This window comes from Lemur catta, chromosome 18 (assembly GCF_020740605.2).
Source record: "Lemur catta isolate mLemCat1 chromosome 18, mLemCat1.pri, whole genome shotgun sequence".
NCBI classification, from domain to species: Eukaryota; Metazoa; Chordata; class Mammalia; order Primates; family Lemuridae; genus Lemur; species Lemur catta.
Window position 1 is genome coordinate 48,765,016 of NC_059145.1, and position 18,770 is coordinate 48,783,785.

General features: G+C 48.4%; 1 protein-coding gene across 2 annotated transcripts in view; it reads left to right on the forward strand.

Moving 5' to 3' along the window:
* Window positions 1-18,770, forward strand: part of LARP4B (La ribonucleoprotein 4B) — a 66,933-nt gene that overhangs the window by 8,931 nt on the left and 39,232 nt on the right. For both annotated transcript variants that reach the window (XM_045530999.1, XM_045531000.1), the window contains exons 2-3: window positions 9,566-9,683; window positions 10,836-10,895. In XM_045530999.1, the coding sequence (XP_045386955.1) occupies window positions 9,603-9,683; window positions 10,836-10,895 (141 nt within the window). In that variant the 5' untranslated portion in view covers window positions 9,566-9,602. The remainder of the gene's footprint in view (window positions 1-9,565; window positions 9,684-10,835; window positions 10,896-18,770) is intronic.

Here is an 18,770-nt window from a genome sequence, read left to right on the forward strand (position 1 = left end):
TCAAAATGTGATTGATTGTCACAGTGGTAGTTTTTAATCTATTATTGGGTATAAGTTTTCATGAAATCACATGGGGATGCAGGTCAAGATAAAAAAATATAGATCAAGTATTTTCCCGAAGTCGTCATGTGGCCACAAATTGCATAACTGCGGAATTATATGAGCAGGACAGATACATGCTGGATCATTAACTTCCAGTTTACAGTTTGGTGTTGGGGGGTGTGTGGTTAGGTAAGCTTATTGTAGAGAGTATGTTCACCACATGTTTACTAATAATGAATACAACATTAATCAGCCTTACATTATTTTGTCAACTGAGATTGGATAACTGGTTTCTGAAAATCATTGCCAGGAAAATAGGGTAATATTGCAGTTGCAGTTTCAGGATTTTTGAGCTCTAGAGACTCAGAAGCTGAAGCCTGGAGAGGGAAGGCTGCATGGAGCTGTGCCTGGCGGGGGAGGCAGAGCTGAGGCTTCGGCTGATCTCCTGCAAGCCCGTGTCCCCCGTGCTGTGACTGCAGACTCCCTCAGGACTCTTCCAAGGCACGCCCTCCAAAGGGGGTTCACGGAAACCTTGAAATTGTTGAAAGCATTAGCTGTATGTATGGTATAGAATTTTAGGCATTATTAAAAATTTTTAAAGTAGATTTTAATTTATTTTTTTAAGGTAGGGTCTTGCTCTGTCGCCTGGGCTGGAGTGCAGTAGTGAGATCGTAGCTCATTGCAACCTCAAACTTAAGGGCTCAAGCTGTCTTCCTGCCTCAGCCTCCGAATAGCTGGGACTATAGGTGTGAGCCACCACGCCCTGCTAATTTTTTAATTTTTTGTAGAAACGGGGTTTCGCTGTGTTGCCCAGGCTGGTCTTGAACTCCTGGGCTGAAGTGATCTTCCCGCGTCGGCCTCCCAAGGAGCTGGGATTACAGGTGTGAGCCACTGCACCGGGCCTTAAAGAAGATTTTTAAAGCAGCTATTAGGCTGCACTTTTTGAATGATCAAAGTATATTTATTCAGGAAAATTGAGGGTTTTGTCATTTTAAGATAATCCATGAACCATAATTCAGACAGGGAGGTGCTAGGAGGTGTTCTAGTTAACACCCTCCCGTTTGTATCGTATAGTCAGGCTGCAGCTTACAGTTCATCTTTGAAAAATTTATATCAATGAAATGGTTTTCTTCAGGCAGCTGCTCATTTTAATGTACACACTGTTAACACAGAGGTCCAGCATCAGTCCCCGAGTTCACACCCATCACCTTTTTGCAAAGAGGAACTCACACTACGGAGGACGTGACTTGCCCGGAGCTCTCCTGGCCTTTGGTTTTACCGTCCTCAAGCGACTGCTGTGTGTGTCAGGATCTAAGGTTTTAACAACACCCAGCTTCTTAGACACTGAGAAATGAATGCAGAGTGCAACAACTCCCAACCTCAGCAGTGTATTTGGCTTATAATTCAGAGGACTCAAAGCCCTCCCCGCCACCCTCCCCCGCCACATTTAGTTTTCAGAACACCTGTGTTACTGTTTGGGAAACTGAGGCCTAGAGACAGTTTGCCTTACATCATGCAACACAGGAAGAGCAGAAAATGAGGTCCTTCCAGCTGCTTGTTTCCAAGCCCATCGCAAATAACACCCAACTCTTAGAAAGGGGCAACATCCCGTGCAGTACCTTGGATCCAGAAGACAATATATTTGGGGACTTAAGTCATACATCACAGGTAAGCATCAGAAATGCAGTCTCTAACCAGAAAGTTTTAATAGTACTTTTTATAGTGGTTGTGGTTGCAGTCGGATAACCTACTCTACAACATTTAGACAAATTAATCCACCTTGCTGAATGGTATTTCAGAATTAGTGGAGGTGATTGGAATTTTAAATGGCTGATGCTGATTCTGATAGTTTGCTTGAAGCTTTTATTGTGCTGTTAGCACATTGTCTATTGAAATGGGCATATAATCCTACTGGCCCTTCAGTTGTAATCTGGTATATTTACAAAATAGGAGGAGTACTGTTGTGTCTAGGATACGTATCCTTTGGAATATTAAACCAAAAAAAGGTGTGTTTTTGAATTCATAATCTTGGAACTTAAATTCCTTTTTTAAAAGTAGTACTGCTCTTGTCAGTTACTATGTTAGGCCTATTCATTACAGTTTGCCCTGGGGTCTTGGAAACCTGAAAGTGTCTGTGATTGTAATGGCTGATGCTGGAAGATAGCGGTTGGATTTGTGCTTGGAATCGGTGACTGACTTTCTGAGCAGTGTGGTATTTCACAGCTTCCCCAGGGAGGTCTGGCCTGGGCTCTCTGGTCACAGGCACAGCTAGGTGTTGTGAGCGTGTGCTGTGTGCCAGGCACTGTGCTCTCTGCCTTGGGTGCCCTGAAAAGCCCTCACGGCACCATGAGGAGAAGGAACCGGGGAGGTGGCTGTGTGTGGTGGCACCGTCTGGCAGGTGGGGGTCCGACTGTCTGGCCTGTGCCCCTGACGTCAGCCTGTTATTCCCGGATGGACTTTGGAGGAGTACTGGAACTTCTCATTTATGTTTGAAATTTTTAGTGTACATCTCTTTTTCCTCTGAAAGGATCCATGGCTTTCAGCAGATTTTCAGAAGGATTTTTTAACCCCTTCCCCTCTGACGGAAGAGCAGACTGCTTTTCCCCAGCTCTTACCCCATGATCACCACAGAAGACCTCTGACCCCTCTGGTCACCAGGAAGTGTGGGGATTTCTCCCCACAGCAGCCAGACAGACGTGCAGCAGCCACCAGCGGGCGTCCTGTCCGTCCCCACCTGTGTACCTGGGGCTGGTGTCACCCCGCAGGGGAGGGCTCAGTCCCACAAGCCCCCCCCACGCCAGTCTCCAGCCCCAGCTCTGTGCTCTGACCAGGCGAGCCCCACGACCACCTCCTTGGGTTCAGTCAGTTCGCTAGAATGGTTCACAGAAGTAAGGAAAGCCGTGCACTTCCCGTGTGGCGTGCAGGACACCACAGAGGACAGGATGGATGGAGGCAGAGTGCCAGGTTTGGGGAAGGGGCGCGGTTCCCCTGCCCTCCCCAGGTGCCACCCTCTAGGAACCAGGCAGCTGAAACTCCCATCACCAGGTCTTCACCCAGGCAGGCCTGGTTGGTTAGGTCCCTGGCCATCAGCGCCCTTCCCCTGAAGGCTGCAGGTTGGGGCTGGGTGTCCCAGTCCTCAGTCCTGCTTTGGTCTTTCTGGTGACAGCCACTGGTCAGCCATTAGCATACAAAAGACTTGTTACTTTGGAGATTCCAAGGATTTTAGGAGTTGTTTGCCAGGAAATGGAAGAACAAATATATACTTCACAATGTCACATACCCAATACAAATAATTGTTTTAGTGTGTTTTTGCCACTTAGGGATTTATTCAGTGACTTGTTGTTGTTTTGATAATTAAATTTTTAAATGTCAGCATCATTTTGTATTTACCTCTTTTGTATGTTTAGATCCCAATTGATGTAAACATATACATATACAAAATCTAGAGAATATAAAAGACAACATAGGTCAGGCACGGTGGCTCACACCTGTAATCCAGCAGTTTGGGGGGGCTGAGGTGGGAGGATGACTTAAGGCCAGGAGTTCGAGACCCCCATGGGCAACATAGTGAGACGCCATTTAAAAAAAAAAACTAATTGGGTGTGGTGGCACGAACCTGTAGTCCCAGCTACTCGGGAGGCTGAGACAGGAGGATCATTTGAGGCTGCAGTGAGCCATTGCATTCCAGCAACAGTGTGAGGCCCTGTCTCAAAAAAAAAAAAAAAAATTAACTCCAAGTAATTTTACCCTCACCTGTAAATTATTGCCTTTTCCCATGTTAACATATCATTTGGAATATGCAGCAACAGATGATTTTACTCGGAACCATCTCATTTTCTGGGCTTTATATTTTAAATGCTAGGAAATTCTTCCCACGTTTATTGCCACAGAAGAAATTATTAAAAACATGTTACTGAGATTCTGCTTTATTAGGTACTGCATTAGAAACGAGTGGAGAACGGGGTGGGCATAGGGCTGCCCCCGCCCCGTGCTGGTGCCGAGATTTCTGTTGGAGAGACGGTGCTTTGATGGCTGTGTCGTGTTCCTGGTGCAGGCTTTGCAGGAGCACGGGGAATAAGCAGCCAGACTGTGGGGAGGGTGGGGGCATCCCAGTGGCCAAGTTTCACTTTCTCAGGGTGCAGGTGCCAGAGGGCTTCAGCTGGAGAGGAGGTGAGTGTCAGGCTTCAGGGAGGCCAATCTGAAATGACCCGAGCAGGAGACCTTTTAACACATTAACTGCCTTGTGAATTGTATTTAACTCACGCTACTTTTGAGCCCGGGGCCTCATGAAGCCTATGTAACTCACATCTCTTCACCTTGGGAGCCAAGAGAACTATTTTTCAAGTTGTATATAACTCACGTACAGAAAGCCCTAAAAAAAAGGGATCATTTTGTTTTCAAAGTTGTTTTTTTTTTTTTTGACAAAGAGTCTCGCTTTGTTGCCCGGGCTAGAGTGAGTGCCGTGGTGTCAGCCTAGCTCACAGCAACCTCAAACTCCTGGGCTCAAGCAATCCTTCTGACTCAGCCTCCCGAGTAGCTGGGACTACAGGCATGCGCCACCATGCCTGGCCAATTTTTTCTACTTTTAGTTGCCTGGCTAATTTTTGTTTCTATTTTTAGTAGAGACAGGGTCTCACTCTTTCTTGCTCAGGCTGGTCTTGAACTCCTGAGCTCAAGCGATCCTGCTGCCTCGGCCTCCCAGAGTGCTAGGATTACAGGCGTGAGCCACTGCATCCGGCCTGTGATTACTTTTTTTAATAGATAGGATGCAGCGTAGTCAAATTGGGAGCACTGTGTTATGCCAAGACTGTGCCATGGTTACTTTTTTGACCCTTAATTGTAGGTAATTTCAGGTATACAAAAGCAGACAGACTAGTACAATGAACCCCTCTCCCCCTCTCCCATGATGACTGATGGCGAACCTCCTTGTCCCTGCCCCCTGTATTATTTTGAGGAAAACTCCACACATCGTGTTATGTCCCTGCAAATATCCCAAAAAATGTGCGTAAGTATTTCAGTGTGAATCTCTAGACTATAGGGTATCTTCTTTTATTAAATATAACCTCGGTGTCATTGCCACATCTGAGAAAATAAAACAATTCCTTAGTACCATCACATGTCCTGTCAGTGCTATTTCTCTGATTATCTTTTTATTTTTTTTAATTTTATCTTCTTAAAAAATAGTTGGTTTGAATCATTTACCCGTGTGAAGCCGTAGTTTGGCTAGCACATGTCTTAAGTCTTCTGTGTTGAAGAAGCCAGGTGCTTGTCCAGGAATTTCCCACTGCGTGAAATCCCGTGGTTCCCTGTCCCTCGTGTCTGCTGTAAATTTGCGGTGAGGTTTAGGGGCGCCATCACAGTCTGTGTTTTGCAAGACCACTTCATGCGTGGTGCTGCTGGTGTCTCCATCCCGCGCAGTGTGTGATTTCTGACAGTCTGAAAAAGAATAGGTGCTGTATATAGTAAAGGGTTTTCTAGTTGGGTTTTCCCCTTTTGGCTGTCGTACCTTATTTTTCAAGTAAAGGTGTATCCTTAAGAACAAACGTTTTCTCTTTGAGAATCTTAAAAATCTTAATATTGGTGAAGCAGTCTGCACCACCTTCTGTGACTTCTGTCAGTCTGGTTGTGGATTCACGTCTTCAGCGCCCGGTGTGGTGGTTGTGTTAGAACCGACGTGCAGTGCGTGTAAGGGTTTGTCCGTGCTCTCCCGGGAAGCCGCCTGGGAGTGGAAGCCACCCTCCCTGTGCTGCTTCAGCATCGCGCCGGGGAGGGGAGGGGGTCAGAAGTAGCTCTTTGCTCTCAGGTGTTTCAGAATCATCTACTTAGCTTTGGAAAACTACAAATGTGTGCACTACAAAACTACAAAATCACAACTTCCTCTAGTGATTCTTCAGTGCGTCTGAGGACTGAGGACCAGTGACCTAGAATCTCAGACCAGCTGTTCCCTAAATCTGCGTTTTCTAAAATTTAGTTATTTGCATTCTACTGTCAGGATTTTTTTGTCCCCCAGTAGTATTTATACTGGTACTTAATGTATTTCTTTAAATGGACTCACTTTTTTGTTTAACAGAAGACATTGGTACCACACACATAAAAAGAAGATACATACACATCAAGATATTTACCTATTAAAATCTAACATATTTGTCATTTATCCTGCATTTGGAAAATAGTGAAACTCTGTGAAACTTACTGAGTTTATGTCAAGCATTTGTTTTCTGCTAGTTTACATTTCCAAATCTGTTTTATAGCATTTAATTTTTTCTGTGCTTTTGTGATTTCTAACACACTTTTGACAATTGCATGAGACTGCCTGTAATCCTCAGGTTATTTCCATAACAAGAGTTTTGAGAATTTATCACAAGCAGGTTATTGAGAATAGGGAGCTCTGTTATAGAAATGAAAAACTCTTATGATTACCTAGCAAGACAAAAATAGTTGTGCTTTTAAATTTCTTTTTGTGGCAGTCTGATACTATGTGTTTTCAGAAGTGCCCCCTAAAATAACTGGGTTAAATCAAATTCTTTATCTTGTCTGTGAAGCAGTGTAGCTTGCAGTGAAAAGAAGAAAGGCCTTGAAGTCAGACCGAGATGTCTAGGAATCCTCATGACATGTAATTATGAAAGTTATCCCTCTGAGCCACAGTTACTTCTTAAGTCATGTGGGAAGATTGGAGATCACACGTGAAGGTTTGTGTCCAGCCATTGGGTCGCACCAGTGCCTGGCAAAGACTCCTTTGGAGCATCTGTAGCACGCGCTCAGATGGTCTTTAGTTTCTCATGATTCAGGATTGTGAAGTGATGCCTTTTTAATTATTATGTGTGCTGACAGCGATTGTCCTTGAACAAAATGAAATTAATGGGACCAATCAAAAATGTACAGCAGGTCCTTGGATAACGTCATCATTTTGTCGTGTTGTTTTGTGCTTTATTTATTTATGTATTTGTGTATTTATTTATTTATTTATTTTGAGACAGAGTCTCACTCTGTTGCCCAGGCTAGAGTGCTGTGGCGTCAGCCTAGCTCACAGCAACCTCAAACTGCTGGACTCAAGCAATCCTCCTGCCTCAGCCTCCCGAGTAGCTGGGACTACAGGCATGTGCCACCATGCCTGTCTAATTTTTTCTATATATTTTTAGTTGTCTATATAATTTCTTTCTATTTTTTTTTTTAGTAGAGACGGGGTCTCGCTCTTGCTCAGGCTAGTCTCGAACTCCTGAGCTCAAGCGATCCTCCTGCCTCGGCCTCCCAAAGTGTTAGAATTACAGGCGTGAGCCACTGCGCCCAGCCTGTCATGTCGTTTTGTTACAACCTTAATAAGGAAAGAAATCGATTTCCAGCTGGAGCCACTGTCCCTGTGGAGTTTACATGTTTTCCCCAGATCTGTGTGGGTTTTCTCCGGGTACGAGGTTTCCCCCCACATCACAGAGATGTTCACATTAGCTGAGTTGGCACATCTGCGTGGTCACAGCCTGAGTGAGTGTGGACGTGTGTGAGTGCGCCCTGCGACGGGGTGGCCTGTCCAGGGCAGTTCCTGCCTTTGCCCAGAGCTGCCAGGATGGGCCCTGGCCGTCCACCACCCTGAACTGGAACAAGCAGGTTGGAAACTGAATGAAAGAAGGAATGAATGAGTCTATGTACATTACTGTGAAACAGAGATTCGTAAAGTCTGCAAGCATGCAAATACTCGACAGTAAACGGTGCAGTGTGACAGCGCTAGTGGGCCCAGCGCGTCTGTGGGTGTGGGAGCCGTGTGGAGGGAGGGGTGCTTCCGACAGTTCCTGTTCTGCAAACGTTTACTCCCTGACGTAACCCACCCCTGCCGTGACCACCGATGGCCCTCACCAGTTCACCGAAGATTGGGTCATTCATTATCTTACCTGTTTATATTAATCTTTCTTAAATACATGAGTAACTCAATTTCTGGAGTTCTATTAATTTTGAAATTTTCGGTATTTCTTTCTTTTCTTTCTTTTTTGAGACATGGTCTCACTTTTACCCACGCTGAAATGCAGTGGCCTCATCATAGCTCACTGCAGCCTCAAACTCCTGGGCTCAAGTGATCCTCCCACTTCAGCCTCCTAAGTCTCTAGGACTGCAGGCGCGTGCCACCACGCCCACCTAATAATTTTATTTTTTGTGGAGTCGGGGTCTCACTATGTTGCCCAGGCCAGTCTTGAACTCCTGGCCCCAAGTGATCCTCCTGCCTCGGCCTCCCAGAGTGCCAGGATTACAGGCGTGAGCCACCATGCCTACTCCTGTTTTTATTTATTTTTTAATTGTGTATATTTAGGGTGTACAGCATGGTATTTGGATATCATAGTAAAATGGTTGCTGTAGTCAAGCCAATTTATATATCCATCATGTAACATAGTTATCCTTCTTTTGCATGTGATAAGAACATCTAAAATCTACTGTCTTAGGAAATTTCCAGTGTACAATATAACTGTGGTTCTCATGTTGTACAGTAGATCTTTAGAATTATTCATCCTGAATAGCTGCTACTTTGTATCCTTTGATATACATCTCCCCGTTTGCTACCTGCCCACCCCATGATGACCACCACTTTGTTCTCTGTTTCTATGTATTCAGCTTTTAACTCGATTGTACGTACTAGTGAGATGATGCAGTGTTTGTCCTGTGTGCCTGGCCTATTTCACAGAGCATGATGTCCTCCAGTTCCACCACGTTGTAGCATATGACAGGGTTTCCTTCTGTATAAAGGCCGAATAATACTCCATTTGTGTGTGTGTCATAATTTCTTTGCTGAAGGACACTCAGGTTACTTCTGTGTGTTGGTGGCTGTGTGTGATGTGGCCGTGGACACGGGGGTAGACATTTTTGTCAGGTGGATGCATGGTTGAAAGGGGAGTTGCTGGCTCGTGTGGTAGTTCCATTTTATAATTTTTGAGGAACCTTCTTACTGTTTTCCTTACGGCTACACCAATTTACATTCCCACCAACGGTGTGTAAGAGTTCTGCCTCCATACCCTCACCAAGACTTGTCTTTCCGATAATAGTCATCCTAACGAGCGTGGGGGGATGGCTCAGTGTTTTGATTTGCATTTCTCTGGTGATTCGCAAGGTGAGCACTTTTTCATATATCTGTTGGCCATTTTTATATCTTTGGAAAAATGTCTATTTCATGTCCTTTGACTACTTTTTAATCAGGGTTTTGTGGTTTTTTTTTTTTTGCTATTGAGTTGTGCAAATTCCTTATATATCTCAGATATTAACCCATTGATTGTGTTTTTAAAAAAAAAACTTGAGTTTCTGGGCATGAGCAGGTCTGTCTGTGTTAGCACATGATTTCCAAGTTTTCCAATATGGTCATTGTCACCAAATTGGTGTGAGAAAGATTTACTAATTAACAAAGAATTACTTTAAACTACTTAGAATCCAGAGGTATAAACCTGTGTCCTGGAAAACGTGAGGATTTTAAGACTCCTGAGTGACTTTATCTGAAGAGCCCGTCGTGCTGTGCCTTCCACATGACCTGTTTGCTGTCTTTGCCGTTTCGCAGCATCTGAGGTTGGCGTCACCCTCCTCCAGTGGAGCCCATGACTTCTGATCAGGACGCTAAAGTTGTGGCTGAACCGCAGGCACAGAGAGTCCAGGAGGGCAAGGACAGCGCTCGTCTGGTGGGTCCCTGGAAGGGGGGCTGGGGGTGCGTGTCTCCTGCGTTGGTGATGAGGGGCTCTGCCTCGGGCTTGGGGAGGTCAGAGCAGTAACACTCGAGCATCTCGGGGTCTTCACAGAGATGTCCCAGTCGTGTGGGAGAGAGAGGACTGCTCATCCATCAGTCTGAGGCTCGTGGCTGACACATCTGTAACAAAAGGCAGATGAACAGGAGAAAAGCACGCATATGTATTTAGTAATAACTTTCTGGGGGGGGGCCTTTATAAATGAAGACCCAAAGAAACGGGAACACTCTTTTTGGCTAAGTCTGATGCAGAAGTGGACAGTTGCAGAGAGACGGGACTGGACAGAAGGGGTGTGGTCTGACGGGAGTGCACTGGGGAGGACGTCCTGGTGTGACATTCCTTTCCTTTCTCTGGGTGCAGAGCAGGACCCTCGACCTGTCTGCAGGGGAAGGTCAGCCAGGTTTTACGGCCCACTTCAGGGGAGCAGGGGTGCGAGACCTCCTTCTAGTTTCTGTGGCCTCATCCTGCTGCTCCTCAGATGTCAGGGTGCCAGGTTTTGAGGTAGCGCGTCCAGACCCCATCAGTCTGGAAAACATGTGGGTAGCTCAGTAGCGGAAACTGCACGTACCAGGTGATAGGGAAACAAAAGTGAGTCGTAGCTCTAGGTACTTAAAGCTTTTTACTTTAAATCAAGAAAATGCAGTGGTTTATAAATACTTTAATAACATCACAGCCCATCATAGGATGTATTCAAAGAGTTAATTAGGATTGTAACATAAATGTTTTATTTTGACTACCTTTGTTCATTTAAAAATTTTATCGTGTCGAGCAATAATATTTAAAGTTTCAAAATGGCAAAGAAATTTGCATCTGACACTGAATTAAAAAAAAAGTTTCAAAATGACTTTGGGAAAAGTAGCTTTTCTTAATTTTCCCCATTAAAACTATAAGGAATTTTAGTTACCAGTCAGAATTTCAAAACCTAAAATTTTAAGGTTCTTACATCATTGTGAGTGTCTTATGAATTCAGGAATTTGACATGTAAAAATATGCATTTCTCAGTGGGTTTAGTTTTGCCTAATTTACTGTGGTTTGAAAATGTGTTTTGTTTGCCCTGTAGTGATGGTGTCTTTGTTTGCAATGTTACAGATGAATGGTCCTGTATCTCAGACCACTCCTCAGACGAGTTCCATCCCAACGTTGAGTCAGGTAACTCAATTTCTAGAGTGATTACAGATTGTTTAATCACAGCTGAAGCTCACAGATATTTCCTTGAGACAAATGTTTATTGTAAAAAAAAAAAAAAATAGGAAATATAAATGTTTCTCAAAATGGTGGGGGACCCGTTCCTCAGCACACCCCCAGGTATCGGAAGTGTCCTTTCCTGGTGTGTTGTGTGTGGGTTAGGTCTATAGCTCCACCAGCAGCAGTGCGCCATCTGCGTTAATTTATTGTCAAATATTCATCACAGTGTTTAATGGATCACTGATACTCTCTTGCATGTATATGATCAGCTTTACATTTTGATAGCCTGTGTTCTTTAAAGCACACAAGTCTAACAGGAAGCTTTCACTAAGAAAATTTGTTTCACGCTAGGTGCGGTGGCTCACGCCTGTAATCCTAGCACTTGGGGAGGCCAAGGTGGGAGGATTGTTTGAGACCAGGAGTTTGAGACCAGCCTGAGCAAGAGTGAGACCCCGTCTGTACAAAAAATAGAAAAATTAGCCGGGCATGGTGGTGCACACCTGCAGTCCCAGCTACTCGGGAGGCTGAAGTAGGAGAATTGCTTGAGCCCTGGCATTTGAGGTTGCAGCGAGCTGTGATTGCACCACTGCATTTTAGCCCAGACGACAGAGTGAGACCTGCCTGTAAAAAGCCAAGAAAATTTGTTTCACGTTTTAGCTGTGATTGTTCTGTCTGCATGGTAGTCTCTCCTAACATGGGAGCCAGGGACTACAGTTTCTCTCAACTTAGAAAATTCTGTAATTTCTTTAAAACATTGGTAATTTTACTACTTGCTATTTGAATCATTTGGAATATTACAGTTTCTTGCAAACTCTTTTTCATTTTAAGGTTGTATATTCAGTTTAAATTCTGCAAGGCATTTTGTTCAACAGTTGATTTACACATCAGGTTTGAGTGGCATTGCTGTCCAGACAGTTGCACTGAGAGAACAGTCAGAGCAAGTGGGAGGAAGTGACCAGTATGTCACCACTGGCAGCCTTGGTGGCTTCGGGGCTCTCACACGTGTGTTGCGGTACAGTGCGTATAAGCACATGCACAGATCACAGCGTATGGCTCAGAGAGTTTTGGTAAAACAAATATAAGCAGGGAATCTACCACCTAGATCCTGAAACAGAACGTTACCACAAGCCCTCTGTGAGTTTTGGCACTCATTTGAAGACATACTGTGATGGTAGAAATTGTGAAAATAGGAGAAATGTGTGTGTTTGAGTCAGGGAACGTTTGCAGACAAGACACCTGAGAGAGTCTCATCGGAAGGGCTAACGGTGCTGTTGTGCGTGGTGGTGTGCGTGGAGTTGTGCGTGGCAGTGTGCCTGGTGGTATGCATGGGTTCCCAGTGATCAGGCCGTGTAGCCTGTTGGGGCTCCTTACACCGTGTCGCCTGGTTGCTGCAGGCACCTCCTCACTGGCTCCCCCGACCCCCTTCTTCCCTACAGTGGCCAGAGGGTCCCTTCGAGAAGGCCAGGCCAGGCCCTGCCCTCCTGGGCCACAGGTCAGAGTCGGCCGAGCCCCAGCAGGTCCAGACGCTGCGCGGTCTGGCACCTGTGTAGCCCCAGTGACCCCTGCAGGGCACTCTGCCCTGCCTGGTCCTGGCGCACCCCCTTCCCAGGAGCCTCTGGGCCCCATCTCAGACCTCTGCAGCTCTTGGCTCACGGCTCAGCTCAGTGTGCCCCGTCCACGCCATTCCCCTCATCTCTGGCCACCCCAGGCTCCTTGCCCTGTCGCGGGTAGCACCACCTTACCTGGTCAGGTGTCTGTGCATTTGGTGTCTGTCTCCCTGGACTAGAGCACACGCTCCTTCAACACTGGGCTTTGGCTTTGGTCATTGCTGTGTCCCAGGTCTACCTGTAGGTGACTCCTACTCAGTGTCTCCTGCATGAGAGAATGTGTCACACACGGTGGCAACCACAGCACTAGCCGCAGCCGACCACACGGCACTTACCACACACTGTTCTGACACTTTGGTACTTGAACTCCTAATGCCTGTTAGCCTACGCTGTGGCACCCCTAGGTGCTGTTGTCTCCGTTTTAGTAATGAGGAAACTGAGACACAAAGAGGCTTAAGTGATCTTCCTAAGGTAGCTGAATGAGAAAGTGACAGAACCGGGAGTTGAACCCAGGCCACAGTACTGGGAGGTGTGGCCTGGTAAGAGGCGATGAGGTCGCGAGGGCAGAGCCCTTGCCAGTGTGTCAGTGCTGCTGCTTGAGGGAGTGAGTGAGCTGTGCCTGGCGCTGTCTTGCCGCTGCCTCCTGCCCTGGGTGGCACAGCGTGGAGGCCCCCAGAGGCAGGCCCCTCACCCTTGGCCTTGCCGGCCCCAGAGCTGTGCCAAGGAAATCTCTGCTCCTTACTCTCCACCCAGCTCAGGGACTGTCACAGCAGCACAGGGCAGAGCACACGGTCGGCGTCACCAAGGACTTCCAGGTGTGGGAAGTCGGGGAGGAGCCTTCCAGAAGAAACAGTGGAGGCAGGGCAAGCTGGCGCTGGTTGGCTGGATGCGTGGATGGCGTGGGGGGGGAGACACGTCTGAGCAGCAGAGGGGCTAACAGAGGTTGGCGGGGGCCCGACTGAGGACGGTGGGGTGATACTGGGCTTCTGATCTAAGTACTTTACCTAAAATCTTCGCAACAGCTGTTTGAAATAGGCATCAGTGTTGGCTCCATTGTACAGATGAGAAAACTGAGACAAAGGGAGCTTAAATAATTTGCCAGAAATTATGCCCCGCAGGGTCTCATGTGCGTGTCCCCGTCACTCCACCCACGACGCTGCAGCAGGTGTGAACAGTTTGTATCCTGAGTGGAGAATGCTCTTCCATGTGGGTACTGAATTCTCTGCTGGGGACACTGTGGTCACGAGCTGCCTGGGCTGTGCTGTGTCACCTGAAGCTTTTCCGGATGCGCTCGGTGCTCCAGGTTGTGGCCTGCTCAGGGGGACGTGTGCGAGTCACAACCTGTGCAGCCAAGTGCCTGTGTGTTTAATTAATTCAATTCCTAAACTTTTCATCATGAAATTTCAGTGTTTTGTAAAAATAGATTTCAATAGGACACCAGCCATAACTTGTAGATGTAAAAATCTCCCTTGCAGAGGAGTTAACAGTACTGTATGTGTTTTTGGAGACACCCAGGCTGGGGTCCAGTGGCCTCATCACAGCTCACTACAGTTCCAGCTCCCGGGCTCAAGTGACCCTCCTGCCTCGGCTTCTCAAAGGGCCCAGGATTATAGGCATGAGCCGCTGTGTCTGGTTTTGTTTTGTTTCCTAAATAGCATGTCAGAACCATAGTAAGAGAAAGAATCATTTATACCAGGAGTGAAACATTATGGGTGTCCACGTAAGACAGGACCCGGCGTGTGAGTCGTCACAGACCGCGGTGTAGCAGCAGCGTGGCTGGTTGTAGGCGACTCCGGGTTTTCACCAGACAGACGGCGGCTGTGCTTTTCTGTTTCAGGTGCTTTTGAGAGACCTGGTTTGGGTACTAGGAGGTGTAGATTTATTTTTTTTCTCTTTTTTTTCCTTTTTCTTAATTAGAATTTTCTGACATCTGTGGAAGTGGACAGAATAATACAATGAACCCCAGTGCTCCCTTGTGAACTTGCACAAGTGCCCACTGTTGCACTGCTCTGCTTGTTTTTTCTTTTCCTCCCTCTGTGCACACAAGTGTTTGAAATTTTTACGTATGTATGTATATATTTACTGTATTTCTTGGAGTATTTTAAAGCAAATCTTAGACAATGTGTCATTTTATCATAAATACTTCAACATGCCTCTCTGACACCATTCCATTTTCATGCCTGACAAAATTAGCAATAGTTCCTTAATATTCACAGAGATTATTTCCTAAAGCTAGAAAATCAGGTACAACTGTAAGTATAAATTTTAAGGAACAAGTTTCTGATACTGTTTTCCTGTTGGGGGATTTACGTACTAACTTCTTTGGTTACCACCATCCCATGAAGTGTAATTTCGAAAGTACTGAAACACTGTAGAAAAACCAGAAGCCTGAAATTCTTCTGGCTGGCATAATAGTTTTCAGCATTTTTTATTGAGCTCATGAGAATAAGAAAATGTGATCTGTCGTGTCCTTTTGCTGCTGTCGTGAGCCTTCGGGTTCCCTGTGCGGTCTGGACTTAGCACAGAGAGGATGACGGCTGTCAGGCTGCACTCTGTTGTCATCAGGATTTGGATTTGAGTGGCAGGAACATGTGACCACTGTGCAAGGGGTTATTTTTGGTATCTGGGTGTTGGCTTCTCCCCAGAAACCATAGCAAGTTAGTGTGAGGTGTGTTTGTGGAGGTTTGGAAAACGGCAAACATGGTGATGTGAGTTTCTGAACTTTCAAACATGGGCTGTTGCTTCAGCAAAGAATTAAGTAGTGACAATGACGATGAAAAAACTGGCCTGTTGCAAAAATCTGTGGAGGAGAAGGAACTGGAGAACAAGATAAGTAAAACTTTATCTTCGTTATTTGATCACCGTGGAGGTGAGGAGCTGCCCAGTGTGGAAAGTGGAGCTGGCAGGGCCGCCGCAGGCCTTGGGGTGTGGCCTGGAGCTCGGGCTGTGCATGGGCTGGGGCACGGACCCCCCCATCCACTGGGCTCTCTTTCCCCTCCAGCGTGTAGGTGCTTAACCAAGTATGAAGGCTTAGCCGAGAGTGACAAGAATTCCGATGCTGTCACTGAGCAGGACTCTGAGAGTGCGTGTGGCTCAGTGTGTGTGGGGAACGGTCCCTGGGACCGTCTTGAAGATGCTGGGCCTCTCTCACGTGTGCCAGTGCGTTCTGACCAGGGCCTGCGGGAAGAAGCGCATGTGAGTGGCCATTGCCCGGCCCCTTGTAAAACCTCTTTAACAGAGAAAGAAACAGTGGTCAGTGTTCAGGTCAGTAGTCACAGTGGGAGTCACTCTCCTGCTGTCTCCGACGGGGAGAAGAGAGATGAAAACCCCGTTTGTGCTGATGACCAGCCGCATAAGGAGTCCCGAGAGCGTGCGTTTTACAGTATCTGCGTGGTCGATCCTGACTGCCTTTCCCTGCGGGAGGAGCAGGACACTGCCCGGAGCCAGGCAGCTGCAGGGGGCGGGTGTCGCTCAGCTGTTCCTTCCCAGGGGACTCAAAAAACCGACTGGCCTCTGGGTAGCGAGAAAGAGTGTCCAGTCTCGCGTGCCACACCGGGGGCAGGAGAGTCAGAGCCGCAGCAGGAAGAGCTCTCATGCCAGGGCAGGCTGGGTCCAGATGAAAGGAGGGGAGTGTTCAGTGAGAAAACTGAACCCAGTTCTGAGCTTCTGACGGACGCGGACGCACCTTGTGAAGCAGACGTTGGTGGCATGCCAGCCAAGGCCTCAGGGGCAGAAGCCTGCACTGGGTTCCCTAAAGATTACACGGAAAGTAGTATGTTACATAATGTTACTGGCCCACGCCCTGAGTTAAATAGTAGCATGTTCAGTGACTCACTGAAGTGCGCGTGTGCCATCCCTGCAGAGAGAGCGAGCCACAGTTCAGGAATAGGAAGTCAGGTGGATGAGTCACCTCCTCACTTTCTTAGTGACACTTCCTGTGTTGGAGGGAGGGATGAGCCTGGGGCAGTGATAGCTGGTGGCGGCCAGCGCCCACACTCAGAGAAGGAGGGAGAGGGCAGCTCTGTGAAACCACTACGGGACAATGATTGTTTCCATTTCAGTGTTAGCAGATCAGAGAGTGTCCTTTCCGTTGGTCTAGATAGAATTCATTTAAGTCCCACGAGGTTTGCCACTTCTGGGAACTGTGGAAACGAGCGTCTCTCAGTTCATGCTGACTTCAGAGAAGCGGCCCCAAGCGGACTCCAGGGCCCGGAGCCTGAGCACCTTCCAGAGCCAGCACTGAAGGAGGAGCTGCGCACAGGGGACGGCGGCCTGGAGGCCAGAAGTCCCCCACTGGCGGGCAGAGGAGAGCTGTCTTTGCAGCCTGCAGATAGTGCCTCTCATTCCTGGGAGGGCAGGACTGTCCTCCTGGAGGCCCAGGGTCACCGTGGGCAGGCTTTTGAGCTGCAGTCTTGGTGCCAGGCAGGGCTGCGTGGAGGCCGTGGGGCGGAGGAGGCTCCTGCCTGCGCTGCAGATCTTGTGGGCTGTGTCCAGGGGAGAGGCAGCCCCAGACGCAGAAGGGCACCAGGAGCACCCCCATACGGAGAGTCCCAGGGTCAGGCCAGACCTCTTCCCGGTGACCTTGTATCCCCTGTGTTCGTGTTCACCCATGCAGATGAGGGAGAGAGGGAAGCAGGCCTGGGGGACAGGACAGAAAGTGAAGTATGTGTGCAGAGTTCAGTCAGCGGCCCCCACGACCAGCTGAGTGACCCTCACAGGTTAGAAAGTGCTGGAAAAGAGTCACTAAAAGCTGATTATAGAGAGAGAAGTGAAGATGACATAGTAAACGTCAAGTCAGATTCCAAAACAACGTTTGAGTGGGAAACAAGTCTGCTTAGACGCAGGGCAACGCCCTGTGAGGACGTACTAACTTACGTTAGTTCTAGCGTGACAGAAAACCTTGATTTTGAAGCTAACCAAATAGAAACAAGCCGCGAGACCCACAGAGTGAATGACTGTGAAAGTGGAGGTCTTGGTGTTGTGCCACCTTTCAGCCAAAGCTCCACCTCAGTCGAGCAGAAGTCAGGAGTAGCAGAGACGGGGTCTGTTGACAGTGGTGAGGGCCCGGAGCTGAGACAGATTTACCCTGAATCACCTGAAGAAGTTTCTGGTACCTTCGGAAATAATGTGTCGGGGTTGAGTAAACTGAAACTAACGTGTGAAAAACAGGAGAGACTTTATTTGGAGAAAGACAACACTGATCCTGTCATTACTGACGGCCTGGGTCCACCTGGGACCAAGCAACGTGCCTGCCACTCGGAAGGACACGCCACGCCCACCATTGAGGGGTCTCCTCTGAGCAGCGAGATGGACTTTGTGGAAAACTCAGAGGTGATCTTGGAAAGCATGGGGCCCTGCGACGCGTGCGGCGGGTGCTGCTGTCCGGCCGGTGCTGAGCCCACCCGGGGGGACGGGTGCGCGGCTTGCAGGGCGCCCCGGGCAATTCCTGGCATCGCAGCTGACGGCAAGGAGATTGTCGTGCCAGGTAGTGACCCCGTGTTTTCACTCACAGAAGGCATCTTAGATACTTCCGAAAGTCCCTCACAAGTGGATTGGCAGAGCTTCCCGGAAGAATTCTCCCGTTTTTTGAACGGATTTTCCTATTACCCAGTGGGAGAATTAGCAAGTCAGGTATTTTCTGAACGGCCGGCCGGAGGTTGTGGTGGATACGCCGTGGGCTGGCTCTGGACTGACACGGCCACGAAAGGCTTGCTGGAGGACGGGCCGAGGTCCGCCGGGGCCACGCTCGGTGGGCCGCGGGGCTGGGACGCTGCGGCGTTCCCGCTGGCGAAGAGCCCCGCGGAGCCGCCGGGGCCGGGGGCCGGTGTGATCTGGGGCTGGCCCAGTGCGGACGGACGGTCGGTAAGTGTGTTTATCAGTGCCTGCTGCTGCGCCGTGATCTGCTAGTCTGCACGTTTTGATTGCTTGTGACTTCATGAAGATTTATTCTGAACAGCCGGCCGTTGTTTGCATGTTTGTGTGAGGCTGTGAACCACCGCAGCGTCAGTCAACAGTTTCCCGACTGGAGACTCTGAACTCCCTCCCTGGTGTGCTTGCCGCCTGCGGGCGCCGGAGCGCGCCCCGCCCCGCCCTGCCCAGCGCCCCGCCCCGCCCTGCCCAGCGCCCCGCCCAGTGTCGCGCCCTGCCCTGCCCAGCGCCCCGCCCCACCCAGCGCCCCGCCTAGTGCCCACCCCGCCCAGCGTCACGCCCCGCCCTGCCCGGCGCCCCGCCT